The following is a 19,543-nucleotide window of genomic DNA, read 5'->3' as shown; positions in this document are numbered from 1 at the left end:
GATATTTGGTCCAAACACGGTGGCTAAGTTCTGAACACCCATTTTGTTTTCATTTGAGTGAGACTGCACCTCATCCAGAAATCTGCAAAGATGTGGTTCACTTTAGGCACCGAAGCATGAAAACCACTGACAAAAAAGGTGTCTGAAATGATTATGTTGGACGTACTTGCATATATATTTCAGAAGGTTGTAATTGGCGGCTGGAAGGGTCGTCACTAGCTTCCCTAATTCTTGTATTCCCTGTGGAAACAAGAAATCATTGAAGCGTTTTAAGTATCTCACGTTTAAAAGAAAATCAGCCTTTTCTAAGGAATCTGAAACACATTATGTGCATAATGTAAATGTAGGAATCCAAATTTGACTTGGGCTTGACTCATGAGCTTGACGCATCATGTCAGCTGTGAAATATGTGGGAGGAATATTGGCTAGCAAACCACAGACTGACTGAAACACAAACATACATTTCGACAACACAACTGCTGAAATATTATGTACTAACGCCAGCACACAAACTCTCTTTGGGCAGAGCTTTCGTATGATAATTCATTAACCTTGTTCCAACATAGAAGCTGTGTTTTTTGGATTCGGTTTTATTGGTTTTCAAAAACTGCAAATGTTCAAAAGTCTGTTTAACACATCAGATGTGTTATTATTAATTTCATCATCTAAGTATTATTTTCCTATTTTTGAATTTTGAATATATTATCAGTAGGTTTATGACTATAAACCAGAATTTAACTTAACTTGATGTTAATCATTCTGGTGGAGATTCTGTACACACACACACACACACACACACACACACACACACACACACACACACACACACACACACACACACACAATTAACTGTCACCCCGTCCCGTATATGGGACGCCTACATTTACTTCACTATATTACAATTAAATCTAATCTAATCTAGACAAACTATATATCGTTGGAAAGGTCTAAGACTCCCAAATATGTATTTTACCAATGTTGTTTGTTAAAAATTACGTAGGAAAAGTAATCGATTAATTTATGACAAGAGTGCATCCTCAAAAATCTAAATTATAACAGGAGTTCTGACCTTTCTTTAAAAAAAAGACTTCTTCGTTGCATTCATTCATCACATTTTAGAAATCTTCAGAAATGATATATCAACTGAAAACTTAAAATCTCAAAATTCATCCTTTAAAACCCATTTTAAAATCTGACATTGCATTACCATTTAAATGGTACATCAATACCATGTTACAAAATGTTTTCAGTCGTGAATTATAAAAATGTAGGTTAGTATCATGCACATTCAAGTCCATCTTCAAAAACGTGAGTGACAGTTAAGGGGTTAATTAACAAGGGTGCAAAAAAGGTTAAGCACCTCGTTTCAATGACCATTTGTTGAAAAAGTAGACACATGTGTTTTCAAATGCATCTAAGGTTTGTTCCTTTGGTTTTTCTTCTCTACACTGCCTGTATGTTCACAAACCTCCTCCTCGTCTCTGGCCAGGATCTGAGCACACGTCAGGAAGTCCTCATACTTGCAGAAGGGAACGACGGGCTCGGGCAGCTCCCTGAGATACAGCTTCAGCAGGGAAGCCACAGTGTGGACATCAGTGTTACTAGAAATGACAGTCATAGGGTTAGTACGAACCGCTGAGAGTTCACTGGTTGCTCGTCTGTGCTCAGAGTAGTCAAACCTGTCAAACTGAGGTTTATCTCCACAGTCAAAGGCCTCCTGGAGCTCCTTCACAAGGTTGGCTTGTCCTGGCATCCGGAATAGACCTTCTTCATCAAGACCCTGTTCCCTGATGAAGTCCACACACTGCTCCACTAAGAGAGGGGCGAGACGGGGACCAAACTTCCTTTCATACTGTACAGTGTCCTCCAAACGCTGCCCAAATATGCCTGTAGAGATGAAGCAGTTCATTTTTTAAAACCGTCAGATTCTTAAATCAGACAAATCACACAGCACTCCTTGCAAAATGTACTACGACTCTAACAGTTTAGTGATAATACTATTGTACTTTGATTTATACTATGGTACTAAATCATTACCATAGTGATATAACAGGGTATTTACTGTACACTTTATAAAGAAAGGTTCCATAAAGAACATTCATAGAATCATTCCATTGCACAAAAGGTTCTTTCTAATAGGAAACATATTCTTTAGAATAATAAAATGGTCTTCACACTGTGAAAAAGTGGATATTTTAAGAAATGCTACACTGCACAAAATTTTCCTTATAGCGGAAAATGGTTTCTAGATTATATATATATATATATGTGAAAAATTAATTAGCAAAAACAGATTCTCAAAAATCATGTTTTTTCATTGTGCATTCCAATTAATCTCAGTCAAACAACATTTGGGTCATTTTGATTGGGTTAAAAAATAACTAAAAATTACTTTAACACAATAAAACAATAAAAACATGATTAGATGATAAAAATATATATATATTTTTGAAAATTTAACAAAACGGGGTTATCTATTTTTGCAATAAACTATATATATATATATATATATATATATATATATAAATATAAATAAAATTAAGATATAAATTTAGAACTACTAGGAATAAATGGTACTACCATTATCCAAATTGGGGGGAAAACATGGTATTTGTTTCAGTAGAGTACTATATATTTATATTACATACAGTATATTGATATAGGCCTATATATATATATGAAATATAATACAATAATTAAATTATAGCTACATATATTCAATTATATTTTAGATAATATTTACTCGAAACTCAGTAGTTAAGTATTTTTATTATATATTTTGTTATATACATAATTTGTATTAAACATAGCACATGCAGAATGCTCTTCAAAGTCCAAACATCATACTTGAATAAATAGTGTGCTAGTAAAGTTACTCTGTTTTCAGTAATCAAGTCGTTTTCACCTGGCTGTAACGTAACCTACTTACAGTGGACTTCGAAGTGTTTCAAAGAACATGAAGTACAAAGAAACACTCGTTTTTCATGTGAATATTCTCTTTCCACTGATGTTCAGTAAGGGCATCCTGCTCATCCGGGTTCTGGCAGGTCAATCTCGTTTGTGGTAGAAACCAGCGCTAACTACTGAGCCGTTTTAACTAACGTCCAGAAGACCACAAGTACAGAACGTTTTAATGTGGTTATAGTCCTTAAAACTTGTGTTAGGTTTAATCATATCGATCCAAAGGTATTCTAAAAGCACAGTCTTTAAAAATCCAGTTAATTGAATCTTCTTCTTGGCGTCAGACACTTGGAAACGTTCCCGCTGGTTTCCAGACCACGATTAGAAAATCTCTCTTTCGTGTTGTTGCACGTCTAAACGATACTTCAGCACGTCCTTCAGGCTTTTACTGTGCAAGCTGCTAATGGAAGTGGAGATACATTTCCACATAGTCTATAACTGAGAGCTGAGAACTTGAACTTGCTTTACATTACTTGTTAGAACTTTCTATTAATAACATGACTCTGTAATTGAATCTCTTGATAGTGAGGCATACTCTGCTCAGTGGTATCTTTGTGAGCTTAGACCAGTGGTGATATCATGTGAACATGAATGAAACATCCATCAACCCAGAGAAGGTTTTACTAGCTGTGAGGAAAGTGTAGGGTTTTATGTGTGGCTTAATTTTGTGGTTTGTACCTCCTCCAAACGGAGCCCATATGACCCGTCTGATGGCCTTCACCCAGTCGTCCACGTCACTCTGCGAGTTGGCCATAAGTAGAAAGGACTCATGGCTCATCGCAGCCTTGTCTTTCTCACCGGCTGAGAGAGAAAACAAGAGAGGCAGTCTGTCAGATGAGGGGATTACTTTAATACCACTACATAACTGTTTATTACTCAAAGATTCATATGTTCCTTCATATCTGGTTCTTGGAAGAGTTTCATTTGAAAAAAATTCTGAACTATTTGTTTATTGCAACAAAGTTGAACATTGCTGTTATTGCATGCAAATAAGAAAATGGCCACAGATGCAAGAGCTGCTAGCTTTCTGCTGTTGCTTTTTGGATCAAATGAACGGCACCAGTTTTCCCCCAAGATGGATTTAGATACATATGTAATTATATTTGTAGAAATGTAAATTTCTTTCACATGCATACATTGTCATTGTTTAATGACAGTAAAGAGTTTAGGTTGAAATAAAAAAGGGAAGAGTATTTTGCTTTAAGGTACTTTAACCGGTTGTGATTTTGTTTTGAAACACTCTCCAGCCACCTTTTCATGGGAACTTGTTTCTGCCAATGAATAAAAAACAAAAAAATAGTAAAAAGGTTATTGAAACTTTTCTTCTTATAATTGAGATACATTGTGAGTTATAAAGTCAGACCTGTTGATATATAAACTTGCGATATAAACACAATTTTGTGTTCTAGCGTGAGAATTGCGTAATTATATATAAACTTTAAAGTCTTGTAATTTTATATCTCGCAGCAAGTCTGGATTGCAATTGCAAGTTACGCAATGAATGCAATCGTGAGTTATAAAGTCAGATTAATGAGATATTTTTGTAAAGCGACTTTGGGTGTTGGAAAGTCGCTATATATACTATATATAAAAAAATATTATTTATTATTATTATATAAACTCACAATTGTAAGAAAATATCAGAATTGTTAGCTGATATTCATCCAGCAAAACTGCTGGAAATAAACTCGCAATTGCAAAAAAAAAAAAAAAAAAAAAAAAAAGAAAAAGTAAAGAGTTTATGTCTTTCAATTCTTACTTTATTTCTTTGGAGTTATAAGTTTATATCCCAAAATTCTGACAATATAACTTGCAATTGTGAGTTTGTATCTCACAGTTACAGGAAAAATCTGAATTGTGAAATAAAAAGTCACAATTATTTTTTAATTCTTTTTTTCTTTTTTTTTTCTGTGGTAGAAGCAGGCTTCAAAACCTTTTATATAATGTATTTATATGGACATTTTGATATGTATCTCTTATTGGTAAATGTCATCATGTATCATTGAAATATTTGTCAGTTTTAGTATCAAACTGGTTCAGTCCATTTCGCAATCATTGGCATGAGCTGTTGAACCTCACAAATCATATGTGACCCTGGACCACAAAACCAGTCTTAAGTGTCAATTTTTTTAAATTGAGATTTACACATCATAAATAAGCTTCAACTGATGTATGGTTTAGTAGGATCTGACAATATTTGGCATAGATACAACTATTTGAAAATCTGGAGTCTGAGAGTGCAAAAAAAAAAACGATATACTGAGAAAATCGCCTTTAATATTTTCCAAATAAAGTTCTTAGCAATGCATATTACTAATCAGAAATTAAGTTTTGATATATTTACGGTAGGAAATTTACAAAATGTCTTCATGGAACATAATCTTTACTTAATAACCTAATGATCTTTGAGATAAAAGAAAAATTAATAATTGTGACCCATACAATGTTTTTTTTGGCTACTGCTAAAAATATACCCCAAGACTGGTTTTGTGCTCCAGGGTCACATATTTATTTAACACAGACGTAGAAAGAGCCAACAAAGACACTTCCCATTTCCCATTGGTTTTGCAAAAGGAAAGGATATAAAAAAGAAAAATCTCCACAATGGCTTCAGTGTAAAGCTTCTCAGTGATAAAGGAAAAATGAGAAGCCAATACTGTGCCGGCCAGATAAAATGACTAGAGAAATAAGTCGTGAGTAGATAAATGTTCACAGCAGTGTAGACTGAATGGAATAAAACAAGTACTGATGCAATTAAGATAAATAAGACCGTCAGACCCAGCGGTGCGTCTGAGGCTAATGCTCTCACACAGAGTAGAAGCTGACTTGAAAGCATAATGAGGAACCCTCATTTCTCACCATGGTGTGGCATTTTGTTAGTATTCGTGTCTCTTTAGGAAGTGTCAAACACTATGAGAAAATAAACAGGCTGGAGGTAAAGCCTTCATGAGAACATCCACAACTGTTACACTTCTTCAGAGACTATATCTGACTGAACTATTTTTCTCAGTTCAAACAGTAAACTTCCTGAATATGTATTCACCATTCCTAACATTGGAATAGGCCATTCAGGTGATTTTTGCTATATATATATATATTATAAGCTATATTTCTGCTTTTCCCTAAGAGCCATATATTGTGTATTTTCATTCAGTCTGTCTGTTGTTTTTGTTCAGACCAATGTTTATCATTTTATAAGACCTGTTTATGTTAAATCATGTTTTATTTGAACTGTAAAATTGTTTAAATAATTTAACTTCGGATTCCAATTATTTATTTATTTAAACGTTTTATTGGATTGCAGGTATATGTACACCCAGTTACAAAAGTACTGACAAGTTAACAAGGTTTTACTATTTATTTGTTCTTTTGAACATCTGAAAATTACACGCAGAAGGGTCATCTTGATTATAGTCCATATCAAAAATAAAAATCCCTAAAAAAATGAATATTGGATAAGCATTATTGAACAAACTGTTTGATTGTGAACAGACTATTCTGTACAAAAATAAACCACCATAACCCAGCATTTGTAGCCCTTTGTAATTTTTTTATTGGCTCCAACAACACCAATAACAGTTTTCTGATTGTTTGTTTGTTTAAAGCCATTTCTAGGAAATTCGTGTTACTTTAATTTCTACATGCATAAACAAAGGAATTACCTTGTGTTAGTGGTGTTTTGTGCCTCCGTGGCTTACACCAGCCCTGTCCCATGATGCACTGGAGGGATTGATCAGGAACTAATGTTCTGTCATGTCTCTTACTCCAACAGATTGGCCATGAACCCAAACACAGCACAAGTATTTCCCAACCAACACAGAATTCATGCTGCTGATGTCTTTACTTCAAACCATCGCTTTTTGAGAAACCAATCTTCAATAGTTGTCAAACATCCCAGAGAAGATATGAAAAAAAAAAAAAACCTGGATCACTCTAGTCCATACTGTACATCCTGGAAAACCAGTGAGTAGAAAATACTCCTGATGTCTCAGGTCAGCTCAAGCAGCACCACTTCACTTCTGTTTCTCTCATTCCCACTGACTTCTCACAGTAGACTGACAGAAGGAGAAGGCCTGCTCTGTTAGTCCTTTCTAAACACCTCAGTGCTCTTAAGCAAGCAAACAGCACACCAGATGCATCGATCTCAGAGGATATGATGCTTGAGGAAATCCTCACCAGCAGAAATCTGACTAAATATCAGAACTCTGTATAGCACGCATGGGTTAGCGCATCCAGAGGACGCCAGGACACAATCATGCTCTCTGACTCTATTCTAAATGCCTCAAACACAGAAACATGAAAATCTCACAATAATGTCAGGCTTTTCCCACCGGATTAGATGCCATTTTTGTATCAGCTCTTCTCATTTATGGCCCTGCTATGAATGTTGCCATTGTTGGATATTTTTGGTATGTATGTTCTTCACAATCCACTACATGCGTCTTTTAGCCATTAAATCATTACTTATTTATTTGAAAACTAAACATAAATAACTTTAATACTTTTTGTATTATTTCAAGATAAACACTTGCTGGACTGAAGCATCTTAGCTTTACCTGATTATCCCAGACATCATTTAATTGAAAAAATCATGTTGAATATGAGTATCGAATATTATCATCAGGCTTTTGAGGAATGTTAATTTTTTAATTTGTTAACCGCTTCTCAATATTATTAACTCGTCGTTATCTTTAGGTCACGTCCCAAATCCATTTAAGCTGATGGTTATTACGCCTCTTATTAAGAAACCAAAACTAGATCCTAATGAACTGGCAAATTATAGGCTTATTTCAAATCTTCCATTTATGTTTACAATTTTAGAAAAAGTTGTGTCTGCTCAATTGAGCTCCTTCCTGCAAAAAAATGATCTATATAAAGAATTTCAGTCAGGTTTCAGGCCCCACCATAGCACAGAAACTGCAGTTGTTAAAATTACAAATGACTTGCTTCTTGGGTCAGTTCAAGGCTGCATCTCATTGCTAGTTTTACTTGACCTTAGTGCTGCGTTCGACACCATAGATCATGACATACTCATAGACAGGGGCGTAGCACCAAATTTTGGGCCCTGGGTACAAACCATCTTGCTGGGCCCCCAATACCATAGTGATACCAATAGGTAAGGTATTGCATTTTTATCATAAAAACACTTAAAATGTAAACAAAATAGGCCACACTCTGATTAATATATATTTGTTTTATTGTCGAAAGTACTACTTACTGAGATGACAAAAGGTCTAGCAGGTCCAAACCTGGACTAAATCAAATATACTGTAAAGCAGTTCTGAAAATGACCATACCAAATGAGAAAAACTTTGGTCTGAAACACAAACTAAATAATGTCAGTTTTTACTAAATGCCCATTGACGGGTCTTTGCATGCGCAAATTTGCTGATCAGGTCTTTAAAGTCCAGTTTTTTGCTAGCATTTGAACAATAGTTTTCCTGTGCTTATCAGTAAGAGTTGTTGGCCATAATCCTGGGTCCTCTGACAATCCCTCTCCAGTATCCCTAAGTCTCTCATTCTCTTCTCTTTCCTCTTCAGCTCTGTCCTCCTGCTCCTGACTACCTTCATCACATTCTTCACTTTCCCTCTGATCACTTATATGAATATCAACCTCATCTTCTATTTCTGCCTCTGCTACAAGAGGAAATAAGCAAAATGGGTACATTGTTATTGTACACATTTAAACTTTAAACTGTAAACTTTAAACTGTAATTAGTAATTACACTTTAAAGTTTAAATGTGTACAATAACAATGTACTAATTTTGCTTATTTCCTCTTAACACTTAATTACTAATTACTAAGTGTTAAAAAGCTCACCTTGTCTCACTGTCACACTCACATCCACCTCACTGTCACTGCTTTCACCTAGCCATGATGAGGGGCCTGCTGCTGCAGGGTCTGACTCTGAAACTGAAATATATGGCTTCAAATGGTTGCTAAAATATCCTTTATTGTCACAATACTTTTTTTTAAAGTGTAGGCTAAGTACAAGATAATTGATGATTATTTGTCTGTTTAAAATAAATGCAGACTAGACTATAGAATCACAGGGTAAACTAACCGCCAAACTAGACATTCAGTCTTTGAATTATGTTTTAAAATAAGTCATTTTTCAATCATTAAGATGTGCATTATTATACTGAGAACAATCCTGTACTTAATGTAAGAGCGTGTGCGAGCTAATTTGCATAACAATACGGTAAAATAGGCGCTAACGATCTGTGTTTTCTCGGGTGTTAGATTTTGACAATGGAGGGAAATATACAGTGTTTTCATGTAAACTTCTGACTCTGAGAGTGGGGAGAACTGCAGCAGAAGAGGAGACAAGCGTTTAGGCAGCTGCCTGGAGTGGCAGTGTGTTGAGCTCCGTCTGCTTCTCACTCCCTGTTATTTACGTAAGGGATAATGTATAACGTTAGATTACATTATCCTCCGCTTCGTGTCGGGGTCCTGTTCAGCCTGTCGGGGTTGTTATTCGCTATAACGACCGCCTCTCTATACATTATCCCGCTTATTACATGGCTACCCACAAAATAAATAATTTGCCACGAATTATTGATTTAAAAAGGAGTTTATTGATTTAAAAACGATTGTATTGCTTCCGCCAAAGAAAATAGTCCGTTCCGCGTCCATAGCAACGCGCTGTTTTTCATGGCAACGGTCTGTTATACTTCGCAGCGGTCTGTTATCAAGAAATAACAGACCGCATTCTACATTGGAATTCAGCCAAGCCATGTAATAATCAGAAACATTGTTTGCTCGCTATGAAGGGTGTGATACTATAAAGTATTGGTATATTATTCATAAATGCAAACATAAATGTATGCTATTCCACCGGGAGTAGATATTTATGTTAAAACAATGTCAATGCTTGATGATGCATTTGGAGCTCACCTCTCTTTTCAAAAAAATTTGTGAGCAACTGCTTGCCCTCATTTGCCCTTCTCTCTTTATTCTGCTTCTCTTTTCGTTTTTGAGCCCCTGATATTCCTTTCTTAAGGAGAGACATGACTCTTCACGGCTCACTCCAGCTCCTGTCTCATCAACTGATTCAATCACCGCGGGTCCGCAGCAGAAGCACCTGACCTGCGGGTCGTACCATTTGCATTAATTCGAGAGGGGTGTGGGGCCCTGCACAGCATGAAAATGACTTTTTTATACCAAACCAGCGCCTAACTACAAGTTTAGTTTTGCACAGGAACTTTTTTAGTTGTACATAAATGCTATACAAAAGTGCATGTATATGTATGTATAGAAAACTGACTTCTAAGGGCCCCCCCCTGCCTCGGGCCCTGGGTACTCGGTACCCTTTACCCCCCCAGTCCGACGCCCCTGCTCATAGATCTATTACAAAACTATACAGGTATTCAAGGGCAGGCTCTAAGATGGTTTAGATCCTACCTGTCCGATCGCTATCATTTTGTTTATTTAAATGGGGAGTCATCTCATTTATAACCAGTAAACTATGGAGTGCCACAAGGATCCAATCTAGGTACCCTTCTATTTTCAATATACATGTTGCCCCTTGGTAATATTATTAGAAAATACGTGATTAGTTTCCACTGTTACGCTCTTCTCTTTAGCTCTCAACGGAGGTGGTCGCATTTCTTTCCTCTCCTCCCCTGCCTTGCCTGCTTCGCCTGTCTCTTGTCTCGTCTACTTTGAGAGACTCTCTCTGCACTGCTTTCCTAAACTGAAATATGGATTTGATAAATTGGTCTCTCAATGCAATTGACACCATCTTCTCGACGAGGAGCTTGGGTTTGGGGGAACCTGACTGCCCTGCTGGAACGTTCGCAGCTGGCTACACGATGGACGCGTGGGCAAATTGGTGGGTCGTGTGTCTGGCGGCTCTTTCCGTGGAGGACATTGAAGACATCTACCTATTCGGAACCATGATAACAGGTCTTCTGCTGATTGGATTAGGCTTTGCCCTGGGTTATCGGAAATTCAGAAGATGGGAACAGCTGTCCAAAGCCTTACAAGGCTGCCCGTCATGATTGAAGCAGTGGGCAGAGCGGTCAGCATTGAGACTGAGACTATTAACCGCAATATGGATAACATCATGGTGAAGCTCACGGCTTTGGAAAGGAAATTGGAGGATTTGGAGACCAAAAAAGACAATCATAGTGACCGTTAAATTGGAATGCGGCTACTAGACCAAAACAACTGGTATCTTATCTTCTTTCGGCTCCACTCTTAGCTTGGCCTTGGCTGGATAATTTTCCCCTTGCAAAGCATGGCAACAAGACGCTCTGCGTTCCTTAACACGTTTCCCACAGACACCTGTTGATTGTTGTTGACTCTGTCTAGGACCTGACCAAGGCTGTCTTCATGGCAACTTGCTGTGACGCTGTATAATCTCGCAACTCTCCAGGCCTACAAATACACAAACTCTCACACATATTCAGATATGCACTCACCTCCTACCTCGACAACCCCAATTTCCGTCCCCAGTTGCAAAGTCGTGTGTTTATGGTGTATGTGCTTTTGTTGCTGAGGTGTTTTTTCATGTTCCCATACTGTACTCCCAAAAGGAGTTTTTCTCCTCACTTTCCTAATGTTATGCTGTATTTCGTCCTCAATTCCCTGCCTTCCTGTTCTGTCTACCCCATTGTATGTATGTTGTGTATGTATGGACAGGTTAATTGCTAATTTCGCTGGTACTTGTGACAAGTGACAATAAAGGGCTACTACTACTACTGCTACTACTACTGATGATACTCAGCTATATATCTCAACAAGACCAGATGAAACTTCTAAATTATCTAAGCTAACAGAGAGTGTTAAAAATGTAAAAGATTGGTAATGTAAAAGATCTCAGTTTTCTGCCCTGGACACGAACAGCGCTACGGACACTCTTTGCTCCACTTTAACATCTTGCTTGGACAACTTTTGCCCACTGTTGTCTAGACCAGCACGCACCGCCCCATCTGCCCGTTGGCTGTCCGAGGTTTTCCGTGAACATCACTCTAAACTCAGGGCTGCAGAGAGGAAATGGCAGAAATCAAGAAACTCTACCGACCTCAGTGTGTATCAGTCTCTCCTCTTTTCCTTCTCTGCAAATGTCTTCATGGTTAAAACATCCTACTACCACAACAAAATTAACAACTGTTGTGAGGCTCGGACACTCTTCAAGACTTTCTCTTCTCTTCTTAATCCGCCACCACCACCTCCTCCATCGACTCTTACAGCGGACGACTTTGCAGCTTTCTTCACAAATAAGACAAGATCCATCAGTGACCAATTCTCCACACCGCAGACTGAGGACAACTTCACAATGACCGACGCACACTCTTTCTCCTCCTTCTCCCGACTCTCAGAGATGGACGTCTCCAAACTTCTCCTGTCCAATCATCCTACTACTTGTCCACTTGATCCGATCCCCACTCACCTCCTTCAAGCGATCTCTTCTTCAGTCATACCTTCGCTTACTCACATTATCAACTCCTCTCTTCACTCTGGAACATTTCCCTCAGCATTCAAACAGGCTCGGGTAAGCCCACTGCTCAAGAAACCATCTCTAAATCCAGCGCTTCTTGAAAACTACAGACCAGTATCCCTTCTTTCATTCATTGCAAAGACACTTGAGTGAGCTGTGTTCAACCAGCTTTCTATGTTCCTTGTACAGAACAACCTCCTGGACAGCAACCAATCTGGCTTCAAAAGTGGCCACTCAACTGAGACTGCTCTGCTCTCGGTTACTGAAGCCCTGCGACTGGCAAGAGCAGCTTCAAAATCCTCGGTACTCATCTTACTGGACCTGTCTGCTGCTTTTGACACTGTTAATCACCAGATTCTCCTGTCCACCCTCAGAAAGATGGGCATCTCTGGAACTGCACTCCTGTGGGTTAAGTCCTACCTTTCTGACAGATCCTTCAGTGTGTCTTGGAGGGGTGATGTTTCGAAGTCACACCACCTTGCTACTGAGGTTCCTCAAGGCTCAGTACTTGGACCACTTCTCTTCTCCATCTACATGACATCATTAGGATCTGTCATTCAGAAGGATGGCTTTTCTTATGACTGCTACGCTGATGACACCCAACTCTACTTCTCATTCCAGCCAGATGACCCGACAGTAGCTGCTCGCATTTCTGCCTGTCTGAGTGACATTTCTAGCTGAATGAATGACCATCACCTTCAGCTTAACCTTATGAAAACAGATTCCAGCTAACCCATTGCTTCATCAGAAATTCTCTATACAGCTGGGCTCATCAACCATTACTCCTTCTAGGACAGCCAGAAATCTAGGAGTTGTGATGGATCATCAGTTAAGCTTCACAGACCACATTGCAACAACGACCCGGTCCTGAAGGTTTGCCTTATACAACATTAGGAAGATTAGACTCTTCCTGTCAGAGCAAGCAACCCAACTTCTTGTCCAAGCTCTTGTTCTCTGCAGACTGGACTATTGTAATGCTCTCCTGGCGGGCCTTCCTGCATGTACTGTCAAGCCTCTGCAGTTGATCCAGAATGCAGCAGCGAGGGTTGTCTTCAATGAGCTGAAAAAAGCTCACGTTACTCCTCTCCTCATCAGGTAACACTGGCTACCAGTAGCCACTCGCATCAAATTCAAGGTACTGATGCTTGCCTACAAGACGACCACTGGCACGACACCAACTTACCTAAACTCACTGGTTAAATCTTATGTGCCCTCCAGAAGTTTGCGCTCTGCAAGTGAACGACACCTTGTGGTGCCATCCCAAAGAAGTTCAAAATCACTCTCACGGACCTTTTCCTGGACTGTGCCCAGCTGGTGGAATGATCTCCCACTCTCAATTCGTACAGCTGAGTCTTTACTCATTTTCAAGAAACATCTAAAGACTCATCTTTTTTGCCTGCACTTAACCAACTAACACTAGCACTTTTCCTTTTCTTGTCTTTTCATTTATATAAAAAAAAACCTGGCTATGTGTTCTATACTAGACTAATTGAGACTTTTCATGGCACTTGTATACTGTAGTTGTTCTCTTGTTGGTCTGACTGCTTCTATTGTTCTCATTTGTAAGTTGCTTTGGATAAAAGCGTCTTCTAAAAGATTAAATGTAAATGTAAATGTAAATGCAAATGGATGACCAATAATTTTCTCCTATTAAATTCGGATAAGACAGATATTAATTATTTGACCCAAAATCAGTACGCAGAATCTTGTAGATTAAATTTTTTTAACTAGACGGATGTACTGTTACTTCCTCTACAGTCAAAAATCTGGGTGTTATATTAGACAGCAACTTGTCTTTTGAAAATCATATTTCCCAGGTTACAAAAACTACATTCTTCCATCTTAGAAACACTGCCAAGCTATGAAACATGTTACGTGTTTCTGATGCAGAAAAGCTAGTTCATGCATTCATGACCTCTAGATTGGACAATTGTAATGCACTTCTAGGTGGTTGTCCTGCATCTTCAATAAACAAGCTACAGGTAGTCCAAAATGCAGCAGCTAGAGTCCTTACCAGGTCAAGAAAATATGATCATATTATCCCAATTTTACAGTCTCTGCACTGGCTACCTATTAAGTTCCGTATGAGTTACAAATTATCATTACTTACCTATAAGGCCCTAAATGGTTTAGCTCCTGCATACCTAACTAGTCTTATACCATGCTACAATCCATCACGCACCCTTAGGTCACAAAACAAAGGACTTTTGGTAGTTCCTAGGATAGCAAAGTCCAAGGACATAGAGCTTTTTCACATTTGGCTCCCAAACTCTGGAATAGCCTTCCTGATAATGTTCTGGGTTCAGACACACTCTCTCTGTTTAAATCTAGATTAAAAATGCATCTCTTTCGCCAAGCATTTGAATAATTTATCTCTTAAATTGTGATTTTAAAATATGTTTTGCCACGGGATACTAGGATTTAAACAAGCTCCAGTCTGGATCCAGAACACTTGAGAAGAGATGATGCTGACCCACAGAGGACCCCAGATGATGCTAACCCTGAATCAACAAACAGAACTAACAAATATTGCTACAAGTGTGACTGCATCATATAATAATACACGAATCCGGCGAAACACGGAAGTAAAGCAGCGCCGGCATTACTGCGTGCCTTGCTGCTAAGGAAGTAGCAGAAGTAGCGTTGGTCCCATAGGCGGCTGTAGCAGATGTTAGCTGTACGAAAAGTTATTTTTATTTAGTTTTTTAGTACGTATGCTGTCCAGTGATGCCGGGAAGAGTGTGTTGTGTGGTTGGCTGTTTTAACAACAGCACAAAACTACAGGCCTGGAATAAAACTGTTTGTGAAATTCACGAACCTTTGTTGCACATTGACTGCCCATGTTTACAGCCATACGGATTACACAGAGTTCCTGGTCGAGCGGAGGAGTATTTATTGTTTGAATTTCGTAATAAGATTGACAGAATTTGAGAGCTGAGTTTTTTTTCTTCTATCATAAGTAACCTGCTCTGTCTAGTCTGTCGGTCTCCGTGTCCTCTTTGCTTCGCGAATTTTCTGTGCGTGAGAAAATGAATGTGTGGCGTGAGAGTGTGTGAAAAGCGTTAATTGCGTGTGTCTCACATTTATTTCATTTGTATTAGTTATTTGAAGAATTAAAAAAAAATCTGTGGGTCTTAACACAATTACAATCTGCAAGTCGGTCGGACTAAAAGGGGAAAAAAATAATTAATTGGGTCGGGTTATGGTAAACAAGAATATTTTTAAGGATGGCCTAATAGTTATTTGAAACTTGTGAAGCTTGTGAACATATTAGCAACACAGCTAGTAATGACAGTGTTCGGTTTTATTGTTGTCATCAATTAATACACTTCTTAATTACATTACATTACATATTTTTACATTATGTTGTCAATAATTACCTTTATCAGTAGGTTTTGGCCACTGCCTGACATCATCTACCCAATGTTCCCTTTCACAGGACATTTTCTTTAATGAGCAGGATCTGCTTTCATTGAAATGTCATTAGAGGGTACCGACAAGTGTCACACCGTCACACTTCGCAGGCACGCAGTAATGGCGGCAGGCAAGATGGCGGCACTCATAGAGTTCTCGGCGGATTTGTGTACTGCTGTTAATAATGTTCATCGTCTGGCTGACTACGTCTTGAATTAATTTTTCTGAAAACTCCTGTCATACGAGCACAAACTGACAGTCACCACTTACTGTATAAGCTACTACTAAATATTGTAGAAATGTAATTTTCTGTAAAGTTCCTTTGTAATGATTTGTATTGTAAAAAGCGCTATAAAAATAAACTTGAATTGAATTGAATTGAATAATCTCTCATCCACCATTGCATTACAGTTGTATGTTCTGATTACAAAACTGAGCATTTAAATATCATCTAAAGTGACAACTGATATTTCTATTATTTTGTGTAAGCAGTTTGTTATTCTGTTATATATAATTCTGTTATATGTACTTCTCCCCCGGGGAGAGGGCGCGATGTTGATATGGCCGGCTCTGCCTGTCCTATCTCCACCCGTGTTCCCTTAGATCTAGAGCTCGTTCTCGAGGCTTGGAAGCGCACGCTGCGGTTTCTTCCCCCTCTGAGTGAGAGCTCGCTGCAGCAGCCATCTTTCTCTAGGAGATTGATGTTGTTTGTGTGACTGAGCGGCTCGCATGCTGCTGAGGCAGCGCGTATGTTAGATTAGATTAGATTAGATTCAACTTTATTGTCACTGCACATGTAAGGTACAAGGCAACGAAATGCAGTATGTTGAATCGTTTCAGTTTTTCGCACTGTCCCCTCTGGTTCTCTCTCTGACTCAACCAGCTCCATTGGGTATAGCCGTGGCAGTGGCTTTGTCTGTACGCCTTTCCGCTGATTGCTCTGCTCCCGGGAGTTCTGGAGAGAGTGTGCCGGGACGGGGTCCTTCTGCTGTTAGTAGTTCCGTTCTGGCCGGGCCGAGTATAGTTCTTGGACCCGATTTCCCTCCTAGACGGCTCTCCAGGGGACACAGCTCTGAGGGGGCACAGCTCGTAGCTTCCGGTCTCTCAACCAAGGTTGCTGTGACCATCCTCCAATCCAGAGCACCCTTCACGAGGAAACATCTTGAGGTGGAAACCTTTCACCTTCTGGTGCAGAGACCGCCAGCTCGACCCAGTTAACTGCCCGGTTGGTACAGTTGTGGAGTTCCTGAATGCCCTTCTCTCCACAGGGTTGACCCACTCCACCCTGAAGGTCTGCATGGAGGCCATTGTGGCCTACCGCCCCCTTCTCGGTGGCCAGTCAGTGGACAGACACCCTCTGGTTACATGTGCGCTGAGGTCTCCAGCCAGAAGAAGCTAATGCTAAGCAGTGGATCGGGATGCTATCCTAAAGCCTCGAGTCCTCTGATCTCCCCTCTCTTGGGGGTCAAGACTCACTCCTTCTGGAGTTTGTCCATTGGGTGCGAAGTCCCTGATTACTTGTCAGGGTCCTGGCTCCTTCTCTCACTTTAGCTGTGCTCTTCCACACTAGACAGAGATTTGAAAGTCTGGCAGCGTGGACATAGTCATTCCCAAACTGTCCTCCGACACAGTTCGAGTTCCTGAAGAGGAACGTCTCAGGTTACGCATGTAACTGCTGTGTCTCGGGGCCATACTTCCCACATCCCTGCTGGTGCTTGCTTCATTCCTAGAGGCTAAATGCCGGCTTCACTGCATGTGCTTTTAAGCTTCCTGGTCTCTGATGTTACCTGCCTATGACATCTCGCCCATCCATTGGACTGATCACATACGTGGGTCAGAGCCGGTCATGCTGAAAGGCGTTCCCAAAGTGTCCTCTGACACAGTGTCTTGTTCCCTCGAGGAACCATGGTTAAATGTGTAACCTGAGACGTTTTTCCTTGATTAGGTTTTTGAGTTTGTGCAGTTGTGAATCAAGTCTTTCCATTTCTTCATTTATCAACAACAGACAAATGCCGCACTCATTTTAAAGGCAAGAAACACAAGGGAGCTGTGAAATCTGCTTTGTGTCATGTTTTTGTTTGTTTTGCATGGAAAAGGGGCTTTGCCAGTGAGATTTATTGACTCTTTGCAGTTGAAGCATGCCGGTCAGACGGAGACTGTGGTTAAAGGCTTTTCTCTGGGGAAGAGATGTGTTGACTGATCTGACTTGAGAAAGTGCTGTTGGGTCTAAGAAACTGCTTCTAATGTGTGTGTTTTTTATTCTTTTTTATTTATTGTGTTTCGTGCATTACTTCGGCTAACACCGAATTCAGTATGTTAATGTTTATGATGCACTTAAGGGGTGAAAAAAATTATTCACTGAAGCATCCTGATTCTTTCTTGGATGATTATGGATTGATCTTCAATAATTCATCATAACTGTACCTTTAGTATATTATATACCATATGTGCAAAAATATACACACCCCTAATGTGAATTGCTGTAGGTTACAGGTAAAAAAATAAATACACCAGAATACACATTAACCAACAATAATTAGATTATTTGTAACCAAGATCTGCACAGATTGTATTTTATTTCTATCCTCTTTCTGCGGTTTTGTCATATTGCTGTCTCTGACTTGAGCAGACCAGGGCTGTATTTTCAAAGATAAGAAATTCTATATTTGCCATTTTAATGTGTTGAGCATGTGGAAAAAAAAGGATTGGAAAGATTTAGGATTTATGGAGAAATCTTGTAAACACTGGGTGGATTTGAAGGGCATTTATAGGTTGACTTAAGTTAGCTGCGCGAGAGGTATGTAATTTACAGCACAGCTGTAATTAGATATTTGGTTTTATTTGCTCTATTGTAAAAAAAAAAAAAAAAAGAAAAAGCTCTGGTGGGTTTCACACTCATGTGTTATGTACTTGTCATAAATAAAACAAACAGGCGTTTGGCATGAATCATGTTGGGCCAAATCATCCCCCTGTAATCAGCATACTATGGAAGGCTTGTTTGATTACCTAACACTCAAAAATAATATAATACAGTGTTGCATGATGGTACAGAGATGATTTGAAGATCTACTCACCTGGAACAATCTCAAAAAGGTGTCGCCCCGGTTCTTCTGGGTTGGCTGTCAGTTCATTCACTTGGCTGCCCTTCAGTAAGATGCAGCCCTGCACAGACGAATAGTTAGAAATGCTTCACTTAACCTTTATTGACCTATTAAATCAGCCAGACTTAATTACCATGTACACTTGAATGTAATTCTTTAATCAGCCTCAAGTCTCCTAGCTTTCTGGAAATGTGTAACCAGGCATTTTGAGCCTATTATACTAACAAAAGCTTGAACTCTTGAACACATTTTCTAAGTGCCTCCTTCAATTAGATAAACTCTGAACTGAATGAAATCCAGAGATTATTCACCAGGGCTACAAATTGAAAGAAGATTTGGGGTCAGAATTTCCAAGTGCTTTTTTTCAGGGAACTGAATCTGTTTAGCAGTGTCCAACATTTTCCTTTAATTGGTTGTTGCTGTTTTTTAAGATTCTTTTATACTTGACTGAAATTATATTTTACAATTCATGGTCGGGGTATAAAATAAAATAAAAAAAAATTCTAAGGAAAGAAGTTGAGAAATGCATAAAATTATTACAAAATTGATTATCAGAAGTATTTTTCCGGTGTATGGTATAATCATACCAGTGATCGATCATTGGTGTCACTTCGAATTATG

The 19,543-nt window shown here is 38.9% G+C and overlaps 1 protein-coding gene across 2 annotated transcripts in view; it reads right to left on the bottom strand.

The window, feature by feature from the left end:
* Positions 1–19,543, bottom strand: part of si:dkey-191m6.4 (rho GTPase-activating protein 22) — a 34,452-nt gene that overhangs the window by 8,602 nt on the left and 6,307 nt on the right. Inside the window, exons 3-8 of one of the 2 annotated variants that reach the window (XM_059530365.1) lie at positions 18,896–18,983; positions 3,640–3,762; positions 1,680–1,887; positions 1,469–1,601; positions 167–240; positions 1–82 (exon numbers count right to left, since the gene is read on the bottom strand). The exon at positions 1–82 is cut by the window's left edge and continues 40 nt beyond it. In XM_059530365.1, coding sequence (XP_059386348.1) covers positions 1–82; positions 167–240; positions 1,469–1,601; positions 1,680–1,887; positions 3,640–3,762; positions 18,896–18,983 — 708 coding nt within the window. Of the gene's footprint in view, positions 83–166; positions 241–1,468; positions 1,602–1,679; positions 1,888–3,639; positions 3,763–6,623; positions 7,619–18,895; positions 18,984–19,543 lie in introns of those variants that run through there. The other variant, XM_059530366.1, reaches the window with a different exon arrangement.

This window comes from Carassius carassius, chromosome 39 (genome assembly GCF_963082965.1).
Source record: "Carassius carassius chromosome 39, fCarCar2.1, whole genome shotgun sequence".
Classification (NCBI taxonomy): Eukaryota; Metazoa; Chordata; class Actinopteri; order Cypriniformes; family Cyprinidae; genus Carassius; species Carassius carassius.
The sequence above is the reverse complement of the archived record's forward strand: the minus strand, read 5'-3'. Positions and strand labels throughout refer to the sequence as shown.